The 20,345-nt window shown below is 37.4% G+C and overlaps 1 protein-coding gene across 3 annotated transcripts in view; it reads left to right on the top strand.

The window, feature by feature from the left end:
• Positions 1 to 20,107, top strand: part of arhgef12a (Rho guanine nucleotide exchange factor (GEF) 12a) — a 61,715-nt gene extending 41,608 nt beyond the window's left edge. For 2 of the 3 annotated variants that reach the window (XM_067364891.1, XM_067364894.1), the window contains 19 exons: positions 2 to 137; positions 1,790 to 1,825; positions 2,238 to 2,380; positions 2,537 to 2,683; positions 2,766 to 2,851; positions 2,961 to 3,086; positions 5,187 to 5,301; positions 7,856 to 7,956; positions 8,372 to 8,449; positions 9,669 to 9,744; positions 9,824 to 9,991; positions 10,078 to 10,165; positions 10,250 to 10,327; positions 11,948 to 12,027; positions 12,115 to 12,300; positions 13,698 to 13,898; positions 14,061 to 14,281; positions 19,128 to 19,203; positions 19,312 to 20,107. In XM_067364891.1, the coding sequence (XP_067220992.1) occupies positions 2 to 137; positions 1,790 to 1,825; positions 2,238 to 2,380; positions 2,537 to 2,683; positions 2,766 to 2,851; positions 2,961 to 3,086; positions 5,187 to 5,301; positions 7,856 to 7,956; positions 8,372 to 8,449; positions 9,669 to 9,744; positions 9,824 to 9,991; positions 10,078 to 10,165; positions 10,250 to 10,327; positions 11,948 to 12,027; positions 12,115 to 12,300; positions 13,698 to 13,898; positions 14,061 to 14,281; positions 19,128 to 19,203; positions 19,312 to 19,322 (2,153 nt within the window). In that variant the 3' untranslated portion in view covers positions 19,323 to 20,107. The remainder of the gene's footprint in view (position 1; positions 138 to 1,789; positions 1,826 to 2,237; positions 2,381 to 2,536; positions 2,684 to 2,765; positions 2,852 to 2,960; positions 3,087 to 5,186; positions 5,302 to 7,855; positions 7,957 to 8,371; positions 8,450 to 9,668; positions 9,745 to 9,823; positions 9,992 to 10,077; positions 10,166 to 10,249; positions 10,328 to 11,947; positions 12,028 to 12,114; positions 12,301 to 13,697; positions 13,899 to 14,060; positions 14,282 to 19,127; positions 19,204 to 19,311) is intronic. The other variant, XM_067364892.1, reaches the window with a different exon arrangement.
• Positions 20,108 to 20,345: the final 238 nt, after the last annotated feature.

The raw sequence follows: 20,345 nt of genomic DNA on the forward strand, positions 1-20,345 counted from the left end.
GATATGAGCCCATCTGCAGTGGTTCCCCGGCTCAGTGATGGGGTGCAGTCAGGAGATGTGCTGGACAGCATCTACCCGCCCTGTGACTACATCGCATACAACATGGACCAGCTAGATGAAGACAGAGATGGAGACAGGTGCATACTTTAAAGCTTTGCAGCAAACAATATCCGTTTCTTTTATCATTTCAGATTTATTTGTAACATAGTATCTCTACGTGCAGCCACATTTATCATTCCTCAGTAAAATTCAAAAAGTCCAGCCATTTTAGTAGATATTGCATAAGGGTGAAAAAGTTCCTCAGATTTTGCTCATTGCTAATGTGACCACTCCTTTAGTGTTTGATGCTAAAGCACGAGTAATTCAACTTCTGTTCTAACTGTGTTAAAGGCCGGGACACACCAACCCGTCATCAAAGATCTAGTGGCAACTGAAGCCGACGGTGTTGTCGGTGCTTGAAAACATGTGCTTGAAAACACTGAAAGAACTTCAGCCGACTAAATAACACGTGCCCTCTGCGCCTGCATATAAAGGAGACATCTGTCTATTTAAGCAGATGTATTTGTCTATATTCGTCATTCAAAAAGGGAAAGCGAAACTAAAACTGCATGTATACAAACCATAAACAAAGCAGCGCTTGCTTACCGTTTTGAATATCAATCATGCTGATCTGGTCTTTACTCCACTCCGCTCATGTTATTATAAAAATATTTGTGCATTCGAGTGCTCAGGTAAGATGACGTAAAATTAGAACAACCTTCTGTCTGTGCCGTCATGACTTATTTGCTTGCTTTGTTAACTTTTGCTTATATTCTCGTGAACTGACTCATTTGCTATACTGAACAGCCAATCAGAGCTGTCTCTCCGACGGCCCAATGCCGATTCGACACATTGAAAAAAGCAGACAAGGACCAAATTCAGCTGACTGTGTGGAACACACTGAGAAAACTTAGTCAGCCGACGCACAAAAACTGCCCGACGGCCGACCGACGGCTTGGTGTGTTCCGGGCTTGAGGATGCATGGTATATCAGTACCATATCGATTATTGGCAGATTATTTATTTATTTTTTATTTTTATCAGTATCTGCTGATATTGATATTTAATTATGCATGCTCTTTTCCACTATTTTTACATTTTGAATACATTTTTCACTCATCTCTTAAAGAGATCCTATTATTCTTTTATACATTTTCAACTTTCTTTATTGTGTATTGTTATTGTTTGATTATGAAAAACATCTGCAAAGTCACAAAACACCAAGTCCGCTCCATAAGGAATTATTCTCTATATCAGTAAAAACTGTTTCTGAAGTCCCTAAAATGCATTAATTGTAGTCTTGAGTTTTCTTCCAGGTACGTACAGGTCACAATATTCCTCGTTTAACCCTTATATGGTGTATGGGGTCAACATGACCCCCAGTCTACTTTTCCTTACTTAACAAACATGGTTCCCTTCATCTCAGTTGCATAAAGTTTTGTGATTCCCAAACACCAAGACAGGAAATTGTGTGATGAAACGGTTATTGTAAGGGCATCCATTTGACATCCAAAACATGCTCAAAGCAATTTGTCAGTCAAAACACACTGCTCACAACACACTGCTACATTTACTTGTAGCATTTAAAAATGAATGATTTTAGTTTTCAGTGTTTATTTTTAATTTAATTTGACAATATAGGATTTTAATATCCGTCATTTATTGGCTATTAGCCATAACATATTGGCCAGGAATTTTATATCAGTCACTTTTTGTCATTGAAGTGGGCATGTGTGTGTACTGTTTTCCAGACTCCTTGATGTGGGCACACCTAAACTCAGTAGAAGGTACTGGTCACTAGCAACTGTCACTCACATCACTCAATACACTGTATCCTAACCAGAAGCAACTCAATAAAGCGACTAATTCACTCATTTTCTCCACCGCCTGCTTTCTATTTTGTGATAGATTGTGAAATTTTGTTTGTCCAAACTGTATACCAACATAAATATATATTAAACATCAAATATCTACTGATTGACTGAGGTTATACCACAACGCACAGTTTTTTCAGTCCTCTGTCGGAATAAAACATTTTTTCCATAACTTTTTCCATAAAACCTGGTTAGAATACAGTGTTATCCCTCTTTTTGATGGGCTTTTTGTGTGTATGCCCTTTTATTGTGCACCAACTTCACATTCAGATACACATCGAGCTTAATGAGAGAGTAAATTTATGTACGATCTCCTCCTTCCCAGGTTTGAGGAGCTGCAGAGTGAGGATGATCAGGGGAGTGATGTTTACTCTGATGTAGATCCTCCCAACTGGCAGCAGCTGGTCGGGCGTGATGTTTTAGCTGGCCTGACACCCCATGAGATCAAGAGACAAGAAGTCATTAATGGTACGATCTTGTTCGTTTTTTTACTACATGAATCGGGCAGGTGCACTATAGATCTGTAGGTTTAATATGCACAAAGTATTCTGTTAGAGGTGGTGTTTTGGTACAGTAGTAGTTGTGGTGTTTAAGCATTTTGAAGTAACCCTCTGATGCTCTTAGAACTGTTCTACACGGAGCGAGCCCATGTACGCATGTTGAAGGTCCTAGACAGTGTCTTCTACAAGAAACTCACCCGAGAAAACATACTGCCCTCTGCTGACATCAAGAACATATTCACCAACCTGGACGAAATCATCCAATTGCACAGTACGTTTTCTTCTAAAATAATTTTTCTTCAGATAAATCGCCACATATGTCTACTCATGGCATCTGATCTTTTAAATTTCAGTGCGGATAGCGGATCAAATGACAGCGATACGCAAGAAGAACGAGTTGTCGGTCATCGACCACATAGGAGATGAGTTGCTGTCTTGGGTAAGGCCTTGTGTTGTGCTTGTATCCTGTGGCTGTTGTAGTATGTCTTCTCTGGGTGATAAGACTCTGAACCACCCACCCACAAATCCTCTGGCTTGCTGTTTTGTAGTTCAGTGGTGGAGAAGAGGAAAAGATCAAGCAAGCAGTGGGCACTTTCTGCAGTAACCAGCCCTTCGCCCTGGAGCTCATCAAATCCCGGCAGAAGAAGGACCAACGTTTCACCTCCTTCATGCAGGTGGGTCAAGACTCCTTTCTCACCACAGGGCCACAAGAGCTATGAATTATGCAAATGTTTGGAGCATTCCAAGCATACATCAGTGTTGATTTATGATATTTTAATGTTTGTTATAATTACTAGTTATTTAATAGTCATTTATCTCATTAATATTATAATTATTAATTAATATGTATTAATTAATGTTAATATCAGTTATGTAAAATATATATTTTATAACATTAATTTAAAAAATCTTTTAGGAGGAACAAAATGCATTAATTTATGATTTCACTTGCAATTATTTTTATTTTTTTTATTTTAATCCATTGACAGCTATATGAATTTTACAACAAATAGCTATTATTATTCTATAATATAAATAAATTAATGTTAATATTAATTATGTAATATTTTAATGTATATTATTATAGACTATAATATTCGTATGATGTATTTTTTCTTTTGGGGAACAGAATGCATTAACTGAAGTGACATTTTTGAAATCCCTACTAATTTCACAACAAATAGCAGGTTCACTCATTTGATGCAGTGTTACAGCAGACGAGATGCTTTATCTAAACTAATCTCTGAATTGTTAATAGTATCAGCTTTGCCTGGCAGCCAAACATCAGAGAAAACGGAAGACAAAAGACATTTTGTTTAATTGGAGCTATATTTGTATGATATACTGTAGGATTTGCTTATCTTGAAGATAAGAGTTTATTAACCTTAGGCAAGTGTAGTTGTTCGGAGTCTTGAGCATGTTGAGAGCTTGTGTTTTTCTCTGCAATGTTTTTATCATGTGGCAGAAGTGGATGCAGGGAACACAGAGAGGAAGACTTGAGATTTAACAACTTTCCACAAACGCTGCGTTTTCTGAAATCAACTGCACTTATCTCTCCATTGAGAAGACTAGTGTGTAAGCACTAGAACATAAAGGTGTAATAAAAATGTCAAATCCGTGCTTTTGAGATGTATATTAGAGAAAATACAGGTTCAACCAAAATTGTCATCATGTACTTACTGTCATGTTGTTCCAAATCCATTTGACTGACTGATTTCTGTGGAACAGAAAAGGAGATAGTTTAGAGAATGTTCACGCTTCTCTTTTTCATACAATGAAAATGAATGGTGACCAGTGAGAGCAAAAGAGTAGAGGAATATTTTCAGTGAATAACAACATATTTTGGTATGTTCCTCACACAAAGCTATTGTATGACCTCAACATACACATGTTTACTGCACTTTTATGTTGCTATTTTGTCTTGGTCACTATTAACTAATTGTCTGGAACAGTGTTATTTTAGCACTGTTTCTATACTATTAAAGTATGTATTAATATTTTGAATTAACTTTTTATTTTTTTATTTTTGTAGTTTTTATTTTAAAAATTAGTTTTAGTAATTTTTGTGATGTTTTATTAGTTTATTTGTGTATTTCTATTTAGCTTTAATTTATTTTTATTGCTGTTTTAGTTTCAGTAATGTTAGTACTTAAAATGAAACGCATTTCAGTTAGTTACAAATGCAGTGTATTTCTCATTTTTGTTTAAATGAAATTTTTCCATCTTATATTCATGTTTTGTTATATTTCAGCTTTATTTTAATTAAAACTATTAATAGCGTTAGTGGAATCTATTTTTAATTGCTTTAGTTAACAATAACAGCACTGGAATGGAAAACAGCAGCATGAACCTTGCCTAACATCATCTTTTGCCACCTACAGAAGAAAGTTAAGACAGTTTTAAAAAAATAGATTGAATAAATGATGACAGTATATTCATTTTTTATTAAACTAGCTCTGTGATGGACGACATGAAGATGTTTGTGTGTGAAAAGAAAAGAAATTTTACACATTTCAAAGATGTTTTTTATGCTTAACAAAAACATCAGTGATTCAACTTATATACCTTGCTGATAGATCACAGTATTGTGGCTTGCAGAGGATTACTTTTCTTTCTTGAGTGAAGGGTAAAATCCACACTGAAGTGTATTATTCATGAAGTTGGAGACTCTTGATAACAAGGAAATATGCATAAGATTAGGGAGGATTTTGTTGTGGATTTGCATGTACTGTTGTCCTCAATTTCTTGTTTGATTGTCTCTGCACCATTTGCAGGAGGCTGAAAGCAATCGGCTGTGTCGACGACTACAGCTAAAGGACATCATCCCTGCAGAGATGCAGAGGTTCACAAAGTACCCCCTATTGATGGACAACATTGCCAAGTACACAGGTATCCTCTTCCTTCATACACCCACATCTCCATTAGCCTCCAATAGTCTATTTGATATAAATTAAAGTTAAATGAACACTTATTTTACATGATACTTAATTGAAATTGACATAAATATTTTAAAACAAAATTAACAAAGCTGTTGGATCGATCAGCCTGGCCAGTATATCACTCGTCTTAATGGCTACGTTTGGGATTGACATTCATGTTTACTAATGAGTAACTCAGGTTTCTCGTTCTCATCAACTCTTGTTTTCTTCATTTTCCATAACCTGTGAGACATTGTCAGTCCTAACAGTAGTGATTGACAGCAAAGAATTATTCATGACGCTTTCACCTCATGCCATACTAGGTATGTCAGTGATGTGACAGACAGCTAGTTGTAGACCGGATCAACGAAACCCACTTAAAATTCAGTTGTGAGTTCTTGAAATTTTAAGGAAGTCACTTCTGTTATTAAATGCAGTTGACCATCTCTTTCAAAGCTCTGTATAAAGCCCACAACACACCAAGCTGAGGGTTGGCTGTCGGGCAGTTTTTGTTTGCAGGGCCGACTAAATTTTCTCAGTGTGTTCCGCACCGTCAGCTGAAGTTGGTACTCGTTTGCTTTTTTGCGGCTGATTCGACATGTTGAATCTGATAATTTTGATTGGCTGTTCAGCTACTGCCACCTGCTGGCACGGAAAGGCATTTCTTCTTACGCAGGTCGGACGTGCTTCTTGGCTGTCGGGTGTCGAGCATCGCTGTCTGCTTTCGTCGCCACTAGTTCGTCGGCTTGGTGTTTTTCGGGCTTAAGACCTCAAGACAACCATTATTATCAACATTGATGATTATAACAGATGCAAAATTCAGCATATTAGAATGAATTCTGAAGGATAATGTGACACTGATGACTGGAGTGACATACAACATACAAATTAAAGGTGCCCTAGAATCAAAAATTGAATTTACCTTGGCATAGTTGAATAATAAGAGTTCAGTACATGGAAATTACATACAGTGAGTCTTGGGGTGCGTTCACACTTGTAGTTCGGTTCGTTTGGTTCATTTGGTCCGGACCAAAGAAGAAAAAAAAACATTTAGTCCAGGTCTGTTCACATTGGCAATTTTATCACTGAACCAAAAGATACCGAACCTAAAGGCATAGGGATACATTCACAACGTGATTGGTCGGATTTTATGACGTATTGCCTATTTTGAGACGGAACTTACCGAACATCCAAAACATTGCTGTTTTCTGAGGTAAATGCGCTCGTTGTTTGTGCGTAGCCTGCATGTTATTGTATTTTGGCCAGCTGGGAACTCGTGAAGAGCTTATAAAATGTGTAAAGTAGTCAAAACACCGGCGGGAATCCATCCGTCACACACACAAACGATCTGCTGCATGGAGACGCGCGTCTGATGCATAGGTCTGATGCCTGTGATGGGCAAACTCGCGATTATGACAAGAAAAACCGACATGCGTGAGGATTCTGTCCTTTTTAGGGTCTCGTCTTCCTGTTTTTGGATCGGTTACATGTTTTTGGTCCGTGTTGCGTTCATATATCATTCGAACCGCACCAGAGTTCGTTTGGAAGTGGACCGAGGCCCATTTTTTCAGCGGTCTCGGTCCGCTTGTTTGGTGCGCACCAGGGTTCGGATGGCAGCGTTCACATATGTTCAAATGAACATACCAGGGTTCGTTTTAATCGAACCAAACATGACAAGTGTGAACGCACCCTCAAACACCATCGTTTCCTCCTTCTTATGTAAATCTCATTTGTTTAAAAGACCTCCGAAGAACAAGCGAATCTCAACATAACACCGACTATTATGTAACAGTCGGGATCATTAATATGTACGCCCCCAATATGTGCATATGCCAGCCCATGTTCAAAGCATTAGACAAGGGCAGCCAGTATTAACGTCTGGATCTGTGCAGAGCTGAATCATCAGACTAGGTAAGCACGCGATTTAAAGGGGCCGCAGCCTGAATACGGGGTATTTTGAGCTGAAACGTCAGACACATTCAGGGGACACCTTAGACTTATATTACATCTTGTAAAAAACGGTTCTAGGGCACCTTTAATTATGAACATATTTGCTATAAGGAAGCAGATATGGTTTTTTGTTGTTGTTAACAAAACTATATGATGATTTGTTCGTTTCTTTTCCATAACATTTTCCACAGTCCCCATCACTCTTTTGCGGTCCCTATGCAACTGTGTTTCCTGCCTGGACACAAACCATTAGTAAATTAGAACTATGCCAGCTCTTAAATCCCTATTATTATTCTGAAATGTTCTGAAGGAGGAACTGAACACTTTCAAAGCATCTCTCAGATTATTTGGCAGCCGTGTTAAATTGTGGCTCTCTTGGCATTGTCAGAGGAAGGCAATAAAAGTAAAGTATAACTAGCTATTAAGAAGGAGGTGATTCTCCTTGTATTCATCTGAGCTTGACAGTAGTCTCAGTGTTGGGCACTAGAGGAAATAGAGGGCACTTGGCTGGCCAGGATGTTCTTAAAGAGTTGATTAGTATCTTCTTGAAACTTATGTATCTTCCTTACTGACAGATGAGTCAGAGGAGAAAGACAAAGTGAGACGAGCTGCCGAATGCTGTCGACAAATTCTCAACCACGTCAACCAGTCTGTGAAGGAGTCCGAGAATAAACAGGTAAGCAGTGCAACTCGATCGAGCTGCCACTCTCTCTCTCGCTCAGCAGACAGCCCAAGGATGGCAGATTTTATAGCCTGAGGTCAGCTTAAAGGAAGGACTGGAAAACCAAAACTTAATGATTGTCAATACTCATCTATAGGTTGAAAGCATCTGAGTCCTCTTACATCAGCCCAGAAACTGCTTTTAGAGTAGAAACAGGGATGATCCAACCTGTATACTGCTGGAGATTATTAATGAGGAAATTCATTAAAAAGAGGCCAGCTTGGAAAATCTAATCTTTTCCCTTGTCTACAGTGTATTTCTTAAAAGATTGCAGCTCTCCATGTTTAGTTTTTTTTTGTCTAAAAACAGTATCATAAAAGGTTGGCAAATGTTAATGGATTCTGCAGCATAAATTGTTTATGTCCCACAGAGACTGGAAGACTACCAGAGACGGCTGGACCTCTCTTCCCTCAAGCAAAGCGAGAACCCCATGATCTCAGAGTTTAAGGTTAGTACTAATCATACAAATTATTCTAGGATCTTTCCCAGAAAACTGTATTTGAGGAGCAGAGAATAGTAGGTTATTCCACCTGTTTTAGTTGTCATGTGGATCGGCATCAAACACATTCCATGTGTCTAAAATTAATTTTTACTAAAACAGCATCTTGAGGAGCTGAAATCAAGTTATTAATTTATTCAGACAGACACAAATGATTTTTCTTGGCATGTCTGATCCATTTAGTAGCAAAAACAAAAATAAAATCCAAACCTCATCCATAGTTTGAAATGAAATTAACAATATAATTTAAGTGTTACTACTATTATAGTGTTTAGTAATATTTTGAATTAGCATTAGTATTTTCAGTTTTCATTCTAATTTTAGTTTCAGTAAATGTATGTGCTTCTGTTATTTTTGTTTGCTTCTGTTTTAGCACTTATTTTATTTAATCTAATAGTTATATTTCATTCTATTTATTTATTCTAGCTTTAATTCAATTAACAAAAAATATTTTAAATAAATTAACTGCAGCGACAGCGATATACTAAAAATGGAAACGTTTTTCCTTTATGTTTTTCGGTTACAGACGACATTGTCAAAATGATCCCCGTTCACACGGATCTGCGAAAATGACAAAAAACGCTGTATTATGCTGCCAGGCCAGTAGTTGGCGATGTCACTTTGTAAAGAAACACTACACCCCAATAGACTGAACATGTAATACGTATTCACATGATGTCACAGCTTTCACAAATCAAAAAATTGTACTTTGAAACCCGTTTTGAAAAGTTTGCGTTTTCAGGCCACCAAAATGCAGTTGTTGTGTAAATGAACTGGCAAAACGCATACATTTTTTTCTGGTTTTAGTTGAAAACGGTGTTGTGTAAACGACCCCTTAGTTGAACAATAAAAACATTTAGTTTACAATAAATACACTGGACTCTAACAGCACACAAAAAGCGTTGCCATGTCCACAGCTATCTAAATTTACCCATTAATGCTCATATGTGGCATTCACTATTATGTAGTAACCAATCTAGATATGACAGACATTGTCTAAAAATATGGATTCAGTTTTATTATTTGCAAAAGGTCTGTGTAAACAATCAGTCAGTCCACATAAGGATCAAAATTGAAAAAAGTGTGTGCTTTGTGAACTCTTTGTGCTTTGAGTCCTTTCTAGTTAGAACTATTTTAAGGATGCAAGTTGATGTTTATTGTCTCACAGAATCTGGATCTCACTAAAAGAAAGATGGTCCATGAGGGTCCTCTGTCCTGGAAGATTAACAAAGACAAAACTATTGGTAAGTCACTGCTCTCAAACTTCCCAAGGGCTGGTTTCTGATGATTATATAATAACTCTGGTGTCTGTTTTTGTGTCAGAGCTATATACTTTACTCCTGGAAGACATCCTGGTGCTGCTGCAGAAGCAGGACGAGCGTCTTATTCTCAGGTGTCACAGTAAGAACCTCGCAGGAACAGCTGACACGAAACACATATTCAGTCCCATCATCAAGCTCAGCACTGTGCTGGTGCGCTCGGTGGCGACAGGTGAGCGTCTGCCATCTCATTTGTCAAACCCTCTCCCCACGTATATTTGAAGAATGAATCCTTATAGGTTTCCTTTATTTCCCCAGATAACAGATCATTTTTTGTGATCTCCATGTCCAAAAATGGAGCTCAGATCTATGAGCTGATGGCCCAAACAGTGTCCGAGCAGAGAATGTAAGTTTTGGACATTTCTCTCCTTCTGATGTTTCTGCAAGCCACTTTTCTTGTTTATATAGTATTCTCTGTATTTTATATCAGGTGGCAACGACAGATCGCTCAGAGGGCAGAAGTTATGAACGCAAAACCCCACAGCATCATTCCTTTGCCTCAGCACGAGTGAGTCCTTTACTTCCTACTACTGATCGCAGCTTAGTTAACATTACTAAAGTGTTTGTTCTTAGTGACCTGTGACCTACGTTCTGAGTTGTGTCGCTACACTGCCATTCATAACTCCTCTTCTGCAGCCTCATAGGATTGTAAAGTGTCCATTGGACTACTGTTTTTTTAGATAAACGATGATTTTGTGGATCGGTGATAGCCAGAGATATCGACAAAACTGTCAGCGATCTGCGATATCAAGATGATTTGGCATTTCCAATTAATGTATTAATAATGATATTAATAATAATAACTATTGTTATTATTATTAATTATTATTATTATTAAATACTACAATTCATTTGCCGCAGCATAATTTCATAGCGCATTACCTCACAACCGACAGGATAATTATTTTATTATCCTGCGAGGATAATAAAAGATTAGATCATTTGGCTTACTCAAAACATTAAGGTCTGTTATACATTGAATTATATAATTAAAACTATATAATAATGGCTACAAACGCTGTAATAATCAATGAAAATTAAGAGCAGCTTTTTTTCAAACACTGACTTTCAAAAACTACTTGTTTAACATGAAATACTTCTCATTTTTTCACTGTTTGGGCCACGAGAAATATAGAAAATAAATTAAGACAAGTTATATACCGTTATCTATGGAACCTTGTTTCTGCCACAGAATAAAAAATAAAAAGGTAATTGCGAGTTTATATCTCACAATTCAGACTTTTTTTCTTTGCAATTGTGATATAAACTCTCAATTGTGAGTTATAAAGTCAGAATTTCCTGATATACACTCACAATACTGACTTTTTTCACAGAATATTGATATAAACACAATTGCGAGTTGTAGTCAGAATTGCATGATTATGAACTTGCAATTCTGACTTTTTTCTCAGAATGTTGAGATATGAACTCGCAGTTGTGAGTTATAAAGTCAGAATGGCGCGATATAAACTCGCATTTGCAATGAAATGTCAGACTTGAGAGTTTTTTCCCTCAGAATTATCAGTGATCTCACACGCTGATTAGTATCTTGTATGGTTTTATGATTTCGAGCATACTATTTTCATGCACTCCTACTATATAGTAGGGAAGTATGCAGCTCTTCACTGATGGTTGTCACCTTGATAACCAAGTACACTTGGTTATCACTTGGTTATGTAAGGTACATTCCTTTGTCATTTATATTCGCTGCTTTTCAAATGCCTTTTATATATAGGTTTTATTGTTACTCTTGTCCCAGTCCCAGACTTTAAATGTTACAAACATAAAAATGTCAATCTTTTGAGAACTTTCTTGAGGGCAAAACTGTTCATTATTGTTGAAGTTACATAACTTGATTTTGTATTTTTTTTTTTTTAAATTGATACATTTTCACACCAATATTAAAATGGTTTATGATAATTATTGATAATTCTTTGTTTAGATTATAGTTATATCGATATAAATGGTAATATATAATGGAATTATGTACCACATTTTTATGTTTGTAACATTTAAAGTCTGGGACTGGGACAAGAGTAACAAAACCTACACATAAAAGGCATTTGAAAAGTAGCAAATATAAACGACAAAGGAATGTACCTTACATAACTGTTCAACTGTATTCTAGTGGCGACAGAGACGGTGTCGAGTTAAGCAAGTTCAGCAAAGGCTCTGAACGGATCTCCACAGGAAGCATCCAGTCCGCAGGTAGCTGTGCATGTTCAAACGTTTCTCTGATTGTAAAAGTGTTGATTGCCACCATACTCAACTCGAGCCTTCATCATCTGTCCTCAGAGAAAGACAGTGAATTTTCGCCCTCGGCAGCCCTGCGGGACTGTGTCCCAGACTCCAACCCTGGGGAAGAGGAACAGGTCCCGAGAGCTGGAAGGGATGGCTCGTATCTGGACTCCGAACTCTTGAACGGCAGGGACGCAGACTCTCTATCCTGTTCATCTAAAGCAGATGAGGCCCTTAAAACATGTAAGACTGTGTTTGAACTGCATTAGCTTAAGTACATATCACTTTCATATCCTGTTTTATATTTGGTAACTTGAAATAACAAACATAAAATAATAATTTACATTATAATAAATTGTGCTTGCCAAACATCTTAACAATGCCAGATACCATGAGTTAAGGCTACTGTGGCTTTGTTTTGGCTGCTTCTCAGCATTGGGAGGCAGTTGTCTGTGTGCCTGCCAACTCAAGAAAATGACAATTCAGCCTCTATTGATTAAAACAACTCCAGAAAAGGCTTATTTATTTTCCAAGTGTCTTTTAATTGGTTTAGTATCTAACAATAAAAGATCTATTGTACTTGTGCTTCCTAATGGGAATTACTTCTGCTGAAAACAACAAATATGTGAACTCTGAACAGTTTGTTTCTGTGAATCATGGGCTAAAATGAGCAATAAATTCATAAATCATATATTTGTTAATGTTAGTTAATAAAAATGGTCATGTTTGTTCACAGTGCATTAACTAATTTAAACAGAACTTTTGATCTTAAAAATGTATTAGTAAATGTTGAGATTATCTAAGATTAATAAATGCATTTTAAGTATTAAATAATGTAGTTAACTAATGTTAACAAATGAAACTTTATTGTAAAGTGTTACTAAAAACACACACTGAATTCTTTTGTCATCACATAGTCCCTGATAGTTCATTGTGGCATATCTTTTATTTATATATATATATATATATATATATATATATATATATATATATATATATATATATATATATATATATATATATATATATATATATATATATATATATATATATATATATATATATATATATATAATATATCCTCTAATATTTTCCAATCAATACTTAGATGTGTATTGCTGTTTATTATGTTTTTTTTTAGTTAAGAATAGTCCACTCCAAAATGTTGATAATCAAACAGTTTTAGTTCCCATTAACTTTTATTGGATGGACAAAAAATACAATGAAACTGGAAACCGTTTGGTTACCAAAATTCTTCAAAATATCATTGTGCACCTCAGAAGAAAGTCAGTCTTACAGTTTTAAAATGACATGAGGTAAATGATGAGAGATTTTTCATTTTTGGGTGAACTATCCCTTAAATGAGCATATTTATTATAATTCCTATTGTCAAAGTTTGTTGCTGCACAGATTCACCTATATATATTTTTTTCTGATTCTGTTAGATTCTGTTAGATGTTTTGTGAAGCAGTTTAAAACACTGATTTGTTAATTTATCAGACATTTCAGTATCTTGTTAACATCAGTTATAAAAGGGCTCTCAAAATCACACTCGTCTTGTATGTTGTGTTAGCGTCGGGTTGTTTTGTAGCAGTGTATCATTTTATTAAGGTCTGTGTACATGTGATCATGTTTTTCAGTGGCGGCGCTGAAGCAGGTGTTGGTGACTCAGCTGATGGCTCAGGATGAGGGTGAGCGATTGGGCCGATCGGCCGGCAGTCGTCTCCTCAGGACCACCTCTCTACGCACACCGGTGGAGCACAGCTCTGCTCGCACCCCCAGTCGAGCTCAGGACTACACTTCTGGAGATACGGGCTTCTACGAGTGCCCAGAAGACTACGGTGAGTGTTTGACCAAGAAACTTTGCTGTCTTGAGGAAAATCCGGCTTAGATGCATGTACCAAGATCATCATTAAATGACGAAAAAAGAATTGTAAAGCGGTGTGGCAGTGCACCTGCTCTGACATCCAGGTGACCCAGCTAATTGTAGTTGTGCTTTTCAGCAGCCTACCTGGTTCTGGAGGGGTACGGCGGCTCGGGCGAGAGCAGTACAGATGACGATATTCAGGTCGGGAGAAAGGAGCCGAGTTTGGCACACAGCTGTGCTGCCGACTCGGGCATCAGCCTGAAGTTCTCCTCGCCCTCCTCAGGCAGCACGTCTCGCCTCAGCAGACAGGTCCTCTCACATCTTCGCTGCCTGCAGGCCAACCTCAACCACCTCAAGGTCTGTTTGCTCTCTGAATTTTAAGGCTTCATCATATATCAAATATTCTCATTATTGTTTTGCGATATAAAACATTGTGATCTTTTTAAGACCATTAAGTTTCTTAAAGTCTGGGTCATTAGACTAGTTTAGTGATCATTGTCTTGCGACTTGTCAGTTATTAAAGACCCCCTGTGGTGAAAATCAAGTTTTTAATGTTGTTTATATGTCTATGTGGTCTTTTTATTATGCTTTAAGACAAACCATGTGCAAATTCATAAGTCCGCACCATTGCTAAGTATTTTATGTTTGAAACTGCGGTTTGGATTCGTGGGTGTTTGTGACATCACAGACTACCTTGTAACCAATCACAACAACGTGCCGGCAGGCTTTAGCATATCATTAACTATGACTGCTCTGAAGCAGGAAAGTCTCGAGAGAAGCCTGGTTATCCCAGTAAATTTTCTGTTGATATGAATAATTGTGAAGATTTATCAGTATAGCGAGTCTTTTACGATGTTATGATGAACTATTTGCACTGACGTTCTGAGATGTTCAAAGCGTTTGTAAGGATACTGATTGTTAGAAGGCAGCTGTCTGACTCTGACATGAAGAACAGGAACTGTTTGATAATGTAGTCAAGCAAAAGGCTATCTATATTAATCCATATTAATTAATGACAGAACCGTCGCAAGGGCTGTGCCAAGTGTGCGAGTGCATAGGGGCTCGCGCCAAAGTAAAGCTGACTTGAAGGAAAGCCAATAAAGTTCATGTTTTTGTCCTTTGAAATATTTGAATACTATCAAACTTAGCTAAAACAATATTGCTCTGAGCGTGTGACCGTGATTCATGTGCATATTCAATCAGTGTGGAATCACACGTCAAGTTCTGAGAGAGACATTCAGCCCATTATAAATTCTGATTTTGGCTGCCATCAAACCATAGAGACAGAGCGCAACGCGTCATAGTCTGAAGACCACGCCCACCGGGGGGGAAAACAAACCAACCGTCTCCATTGACTTTGTATTGCGTGAGGCTGCCTCTTTGTCTTTTCTGACTTATTACAAAAAACAGAACAATGTCTAAAAGCTGCTGTGTGACAAGGTGCACAGCTAACAAGCTAAAAAACCCAGAAGTAAGTTTTGATAAGCTGTCGATCCCAAAAAATTAATGTTTAAGGACATAAAAGTGGATACAGGCAGTGAGACAGAGCGCAAATGGTCATAATTACTTTAAGAAATACACTGGAGGGGGTCGTAATCGGCGACAACATATGCTAACCAAACCAACAAAAACAAACCATTCATTATTTTTTACCATGTCAAAGAATTATTTCACCTGTCGCCGATTACGTTCCCCTCCAATGCAATTCTTATAGTAATATGACCCGTTGCTCTCTGTCTCACTGCCTGTATCCACTTTTATGTCCTTAAACATTCATTTTTGGGGGTCGACAGCTTATAAAACTTATTTCTGGGTTTTTTTTTAGCTTGTTAGCTGTACACCTTGTCACACAGCAGCTTTTAGACATTGTTCTGTTTTTTGTAATAAGTCAGAAAAGACAAAGTGGCAGCCTCACGCAATACAAACTCAATGGAGACGGTTGGATTGTTTCCCCCCCCGGTGGGCGTGGCTTTCAGAATAACAAATGCGCTCTGTCTCTAGATATTAGCCTACCTGATAAGTTCAAGTAAATACGCTGGAAATCTGCGCTCATTCAAGGATGTGCATTTATTTCATGTACGGAGAAGGCTCTGGCGCCTGCAGGATTTAATCTGAATGTTTTTTTTTTTAAATCTGAACTTCAAAAAGCAACGAAATTGTCAAACATCCATTTAGCACATGTTCACAGAGGAAAACGGCTGCTTATTTTCTCGATACTGTCTGTTTTACTGAGAAATCGCTTCAGGTGATTCAGTGAGAGAGCAGTCCAAACAAATTCAAGTGGATTCAGACTGTTTTGCAAAGGCGTTTTAGCAATTCATAATTTAAAACACAATTTAAAGCTGCTGTCCGCGATTTTTGGCCCTCTAGCGGTTAATAAACAGAACTGCACACGTCTTGCGGAGGAACATTGTAGCCTGAGCTACTTTTCTCTGTGTATGTCTATGGCGAGTCACGCAGTTACTGTGATACTCTGCGGCGAGTCCTACCAGTCCGGTCTGAAATAGTCAAAGTATAAACACTTATTATAAGTGTACCGTAATGATTCAGGTTAAGACAAAAACACGGTTTGGAAAATGGATTCATGTTGTATATTATCATTATATACTTTCTGTAAATTTTTAACACAAAAAAGTTGCGGACTGCAGCATTAAGCAGCAGAAATTAAACTGAATATACAAAGCGAAACAAGCTTTTTTCTTAAATATCCACAACACAAACAACAAATTGCTCGTCACTATAGCAACACTAGACTCTCAGACAGTCCCGGCGCCATGGGCGGGCATTGGGGGGCCTGGCCCGCCCTGTGAGTCACTAGTGCCCGCCCTGGACGAGTCGACAACTCCACGTCCCACCAACCAGTCCTTGATTTTTTTTATCAAAAGTTATCGTTTTGTATCATAACTACCGGATAAAAATGTGTTTGATCTGATTTAAAAAAATAAAATAATAAACGGATTTGATTGGTTTGTAAATATTGAGCGCGGAAATGTTTGGTTGTGTGCTAAGCATAGTGTTGCAGCTTAATGTTAGCGGTCATTTTTTAAACAACTGCTGAACTATCTCGTGTGACAGTGTCTGAGGATATACGGCGTTTCTTTAATCAAAGACCACCAAAGTTGGCAGGCGAGATCAGCGAGGTAATGCTAGGCGAAAGCCTGAGTGTTGCTGTGAGACCGAGACATATCCAGCTGCAGACCCGCAGCACCAGTTTCAGAACCGCAGCCACAGAGACTGACGCGCTTCTGCTATGATATTTGTCTGAACTATTTTCGCTGCTAAAACAGAACAAAAACAGTCAATATTGCGTCTAAAATGTAAGTAAATTAAAAAAATAACGTTACTTGTTTATACAACTGCCATATGAAATCAGTGTCACATTTTCAGTCGTGATGGTATTATTCGGCACTCTTGGTGTTGCTTAACTGTATCATATGTCATAAATATAAAAACTCCACATTTGAATTTTTACTGCAGTATTCAGCCGCGGCTCGTCTGGGTGGGGCATAGTCCAACAAAATATTCATCCAAAAGTAGACTGAAATAATATATTGTAAATGTGTCCAGCATTCTGCAACAAATATTTTTTTCAGATTTTCTAGTCGTAAAGTGAGCAGGGTATATTAAAATATAGCGCAAGGATTCGGCAGGCATGAATCATGATAAGCGGGGCAGCCTGTCTCAGAGCCCTCCCAGCTCTACAGCGCCCCACAAATTTCCAATGTAAACCTATGATGTAAACCTGTGGTGAAAAGGGAACTGCAGCACCCATTTGAGCAGATTTCTGGCTGCCCCGCTTACTTCCAAGTGACGTTATGTCACGTAAACCTCGCTCCAGGTCAAGACAACATCAGCCCGTTTCACATATGTGTCTGTGTCAGTCAGTAACTAGTTGGCATGTCTGTTCTTCCTATGTGGAGTAGCGCATTAAATAAATGAGAGGATAAACCCTTTAGTTCATGTGAATAGCTTCTACATACAGTAGTTCTGTTGTGTTTGTTTTATGTTTTTCTGAGAATAGACATGACTTTTTTCTTAGCTGGAATTCCTACATACCTTGTAACATCCTAAAACAACCTTTGTCATGCTGCGCTCATTTGTTTCAATTTCTCCTCGAGAGGCAGCGCGAGTGCCTCAACAGCGCAACATTTTGTTAGCGTCAGTACATTACATCAGCGACAGCCTATATATTATTATGCACTACCGATAATATCGATATTATTATGCACTAAGCCACTTAGACTAAACGAATGCAGAAGCATTATCGCATTTTGGTGATTCTCTAGTCATTTTTTTTATTGGCGTTTTAATCAGGCCAGTCAAGTAAAATCCTCTTTCACTTGCCCCTTTAAAAAGTCAACTTGTCCCGGGCAATGTCGAGCCCATGCAACGTGTGTTTAGTTCTTCCTCGTTGTTTTTTTTTTTTTTTTTGTCCATTTAATTCATAATTAATGTTATTATGCAATAACGTTGATCTCATTTGTGCCCCCCTGAAAAAAATGTAATGCCCGTCTGTGAATTTGTGTCTGGCGCCGGGTCTGCTCTCAGAGCTGGCGCAAGGAAGTGGAGGTGGGGCTAATTTACATATTCATTGATCCGTGTATATTAAATGAGGCAAGGTTGTAGAGTTACATTCAAGCTATTTTAATGCATGAAGAAATTTTTTTCACTTGAAATTTTTTTAAAATGTCATTTTGGTGATCAAAGATGAGTTTTAAGGGATAAAATAATTGACTACAGGGGGACTTTAAATGTTTTGATCCACCATTACCGCATTGCTGATTATTTTTGTCTAATAACGGATAAGAATTGATCTTAAATAATTTATTTTATTCTGTTATATATTAACAAAGTATAATATTTTTGTGTAATAATATATATTAAATGGTTAAACAAGCATTAAAAATAAAAATAATAATATTTTTTATTATCTTTGTTAATGATTTATTAATAGTAATTAACAGTAATATATATATATATATATATATATATATATATATATATATATATATATCTATATATATATATATATATATATATATATATATATATATATATATATATATATATATATATATATATATATATATATATATATATATATATATATATATATATATAAATAAATAAATTATACATAGGGGACTTTTCTGTGGTTGAGTCGGTAACAGTTTGACTAATATCGTTGGTAATGTATTTTCAGGAGATGGAAACAAAGTATTATAATCTACTTCGCCAAAGGCCTGTTGGGTCATCCGCAGATGGCGACGAGAGTAGAGGTACCGTCAACACACTGACTGCAAAACATTTTGAAATCAAACCGTCATTGGCATTGCATTCCTGTTTCAGGATTATTCCATCATTCCTCTGTCTTATTCCACCCACAGATAAGAAATAGAGTGGCAGAAGTTCCCGGCTCCTGTGATGACGGGGGCATCGCTTCTATCCGTAACATGCTCCGCACAAGCCTGTCTTCCTCACTGCTGAACACCTCCATCCAAAAATGAGGGGAATATTCTAACAAGGCCTCTTGCTTCTGTCAGCATTCGTCAATTAGGGAAGACGGACTGTCTCCTCTCAGCCTTACCTGTCCCGAGTACATGTCCTCATTCCAGCGAACGTGGGCAGCCCAGTCCTCTCCTTCCCCTGCAGCTAGAGAACGGAGAACTTTACCAAATTGTACAAAGCTGTGCGTTTAAAATATATATGTAAGAAACACAAGTTGAGAAAGGATTTTTTTTAAACTAATGTATTAAGGTTTTTTTCCTTTTTTAAATCCCAAGATGTATTTATTTTTCATTTTAGTGTTTTCCATGTTTCTCGCATGCTTTTGGCTGTTGAAACTCTTAAGCTGTAGGCTTCAGTATGACTGAACAGGGCGAGTGCTTCAGAATTCAGACTCTTTTCTCCCCCCACAATTTTTTTTGCGTGGAAACCCATGTCTGTGCAGTACATGAAGAGAAGTTTTTGCTCAAGGCCTCTCTGTTCCTTCAGCCAGCTGACATTCCTCCCAGAGCCCTGGACTCATTCATTTGCCCCTGAGACCCTCCTGCTGAGATGAAGAGTGGATGGAGCTCAGGCTCTCCTGGTCTGCAGCTACAGTTTGATGACTGCAAAAAAAGAAGAATTGCCATCCAAATGGAAAGTGATGCAAAACCAGGAAATAAAGTTGGAATGACAAAATGTCTGTATTGATCAGTTTGGCTTCATTTTTGGCATTTTTCACTGGATGAGTATAATGAGAACAGGTGCTGGAATGTTCATGACCCAGAACGGTAATTCTAGCAGCTTTTTAATCAAAACTACATCAGCATACGATTTGAAACTGAAAGCCCTGCACTCTTAAAAATAATAGTTCCAAAAGGTTTTTTTTTTTTTTTTTGCAGCGATGCCATAGAGAAACCATTTTGGAACCTTTCAG

The sequence above is a fragment of the Chanodichthys erythropterus genome, chromosome 17 (genome assembly GCF_024489055.1).
Source record: "Chanodichthys erythropterus isolate Z2021 chromosome 17, ASM2448905v1, whole genome shotgun sequence".
NCBI classification, from domain to species: domain Eukaryota; kingdom Metazoa; phylum Chordata; class Actinopteri; order Cypriniformes; family Xenocyprididae; genus Chanodichthys; species Chanodichthys erythropterus.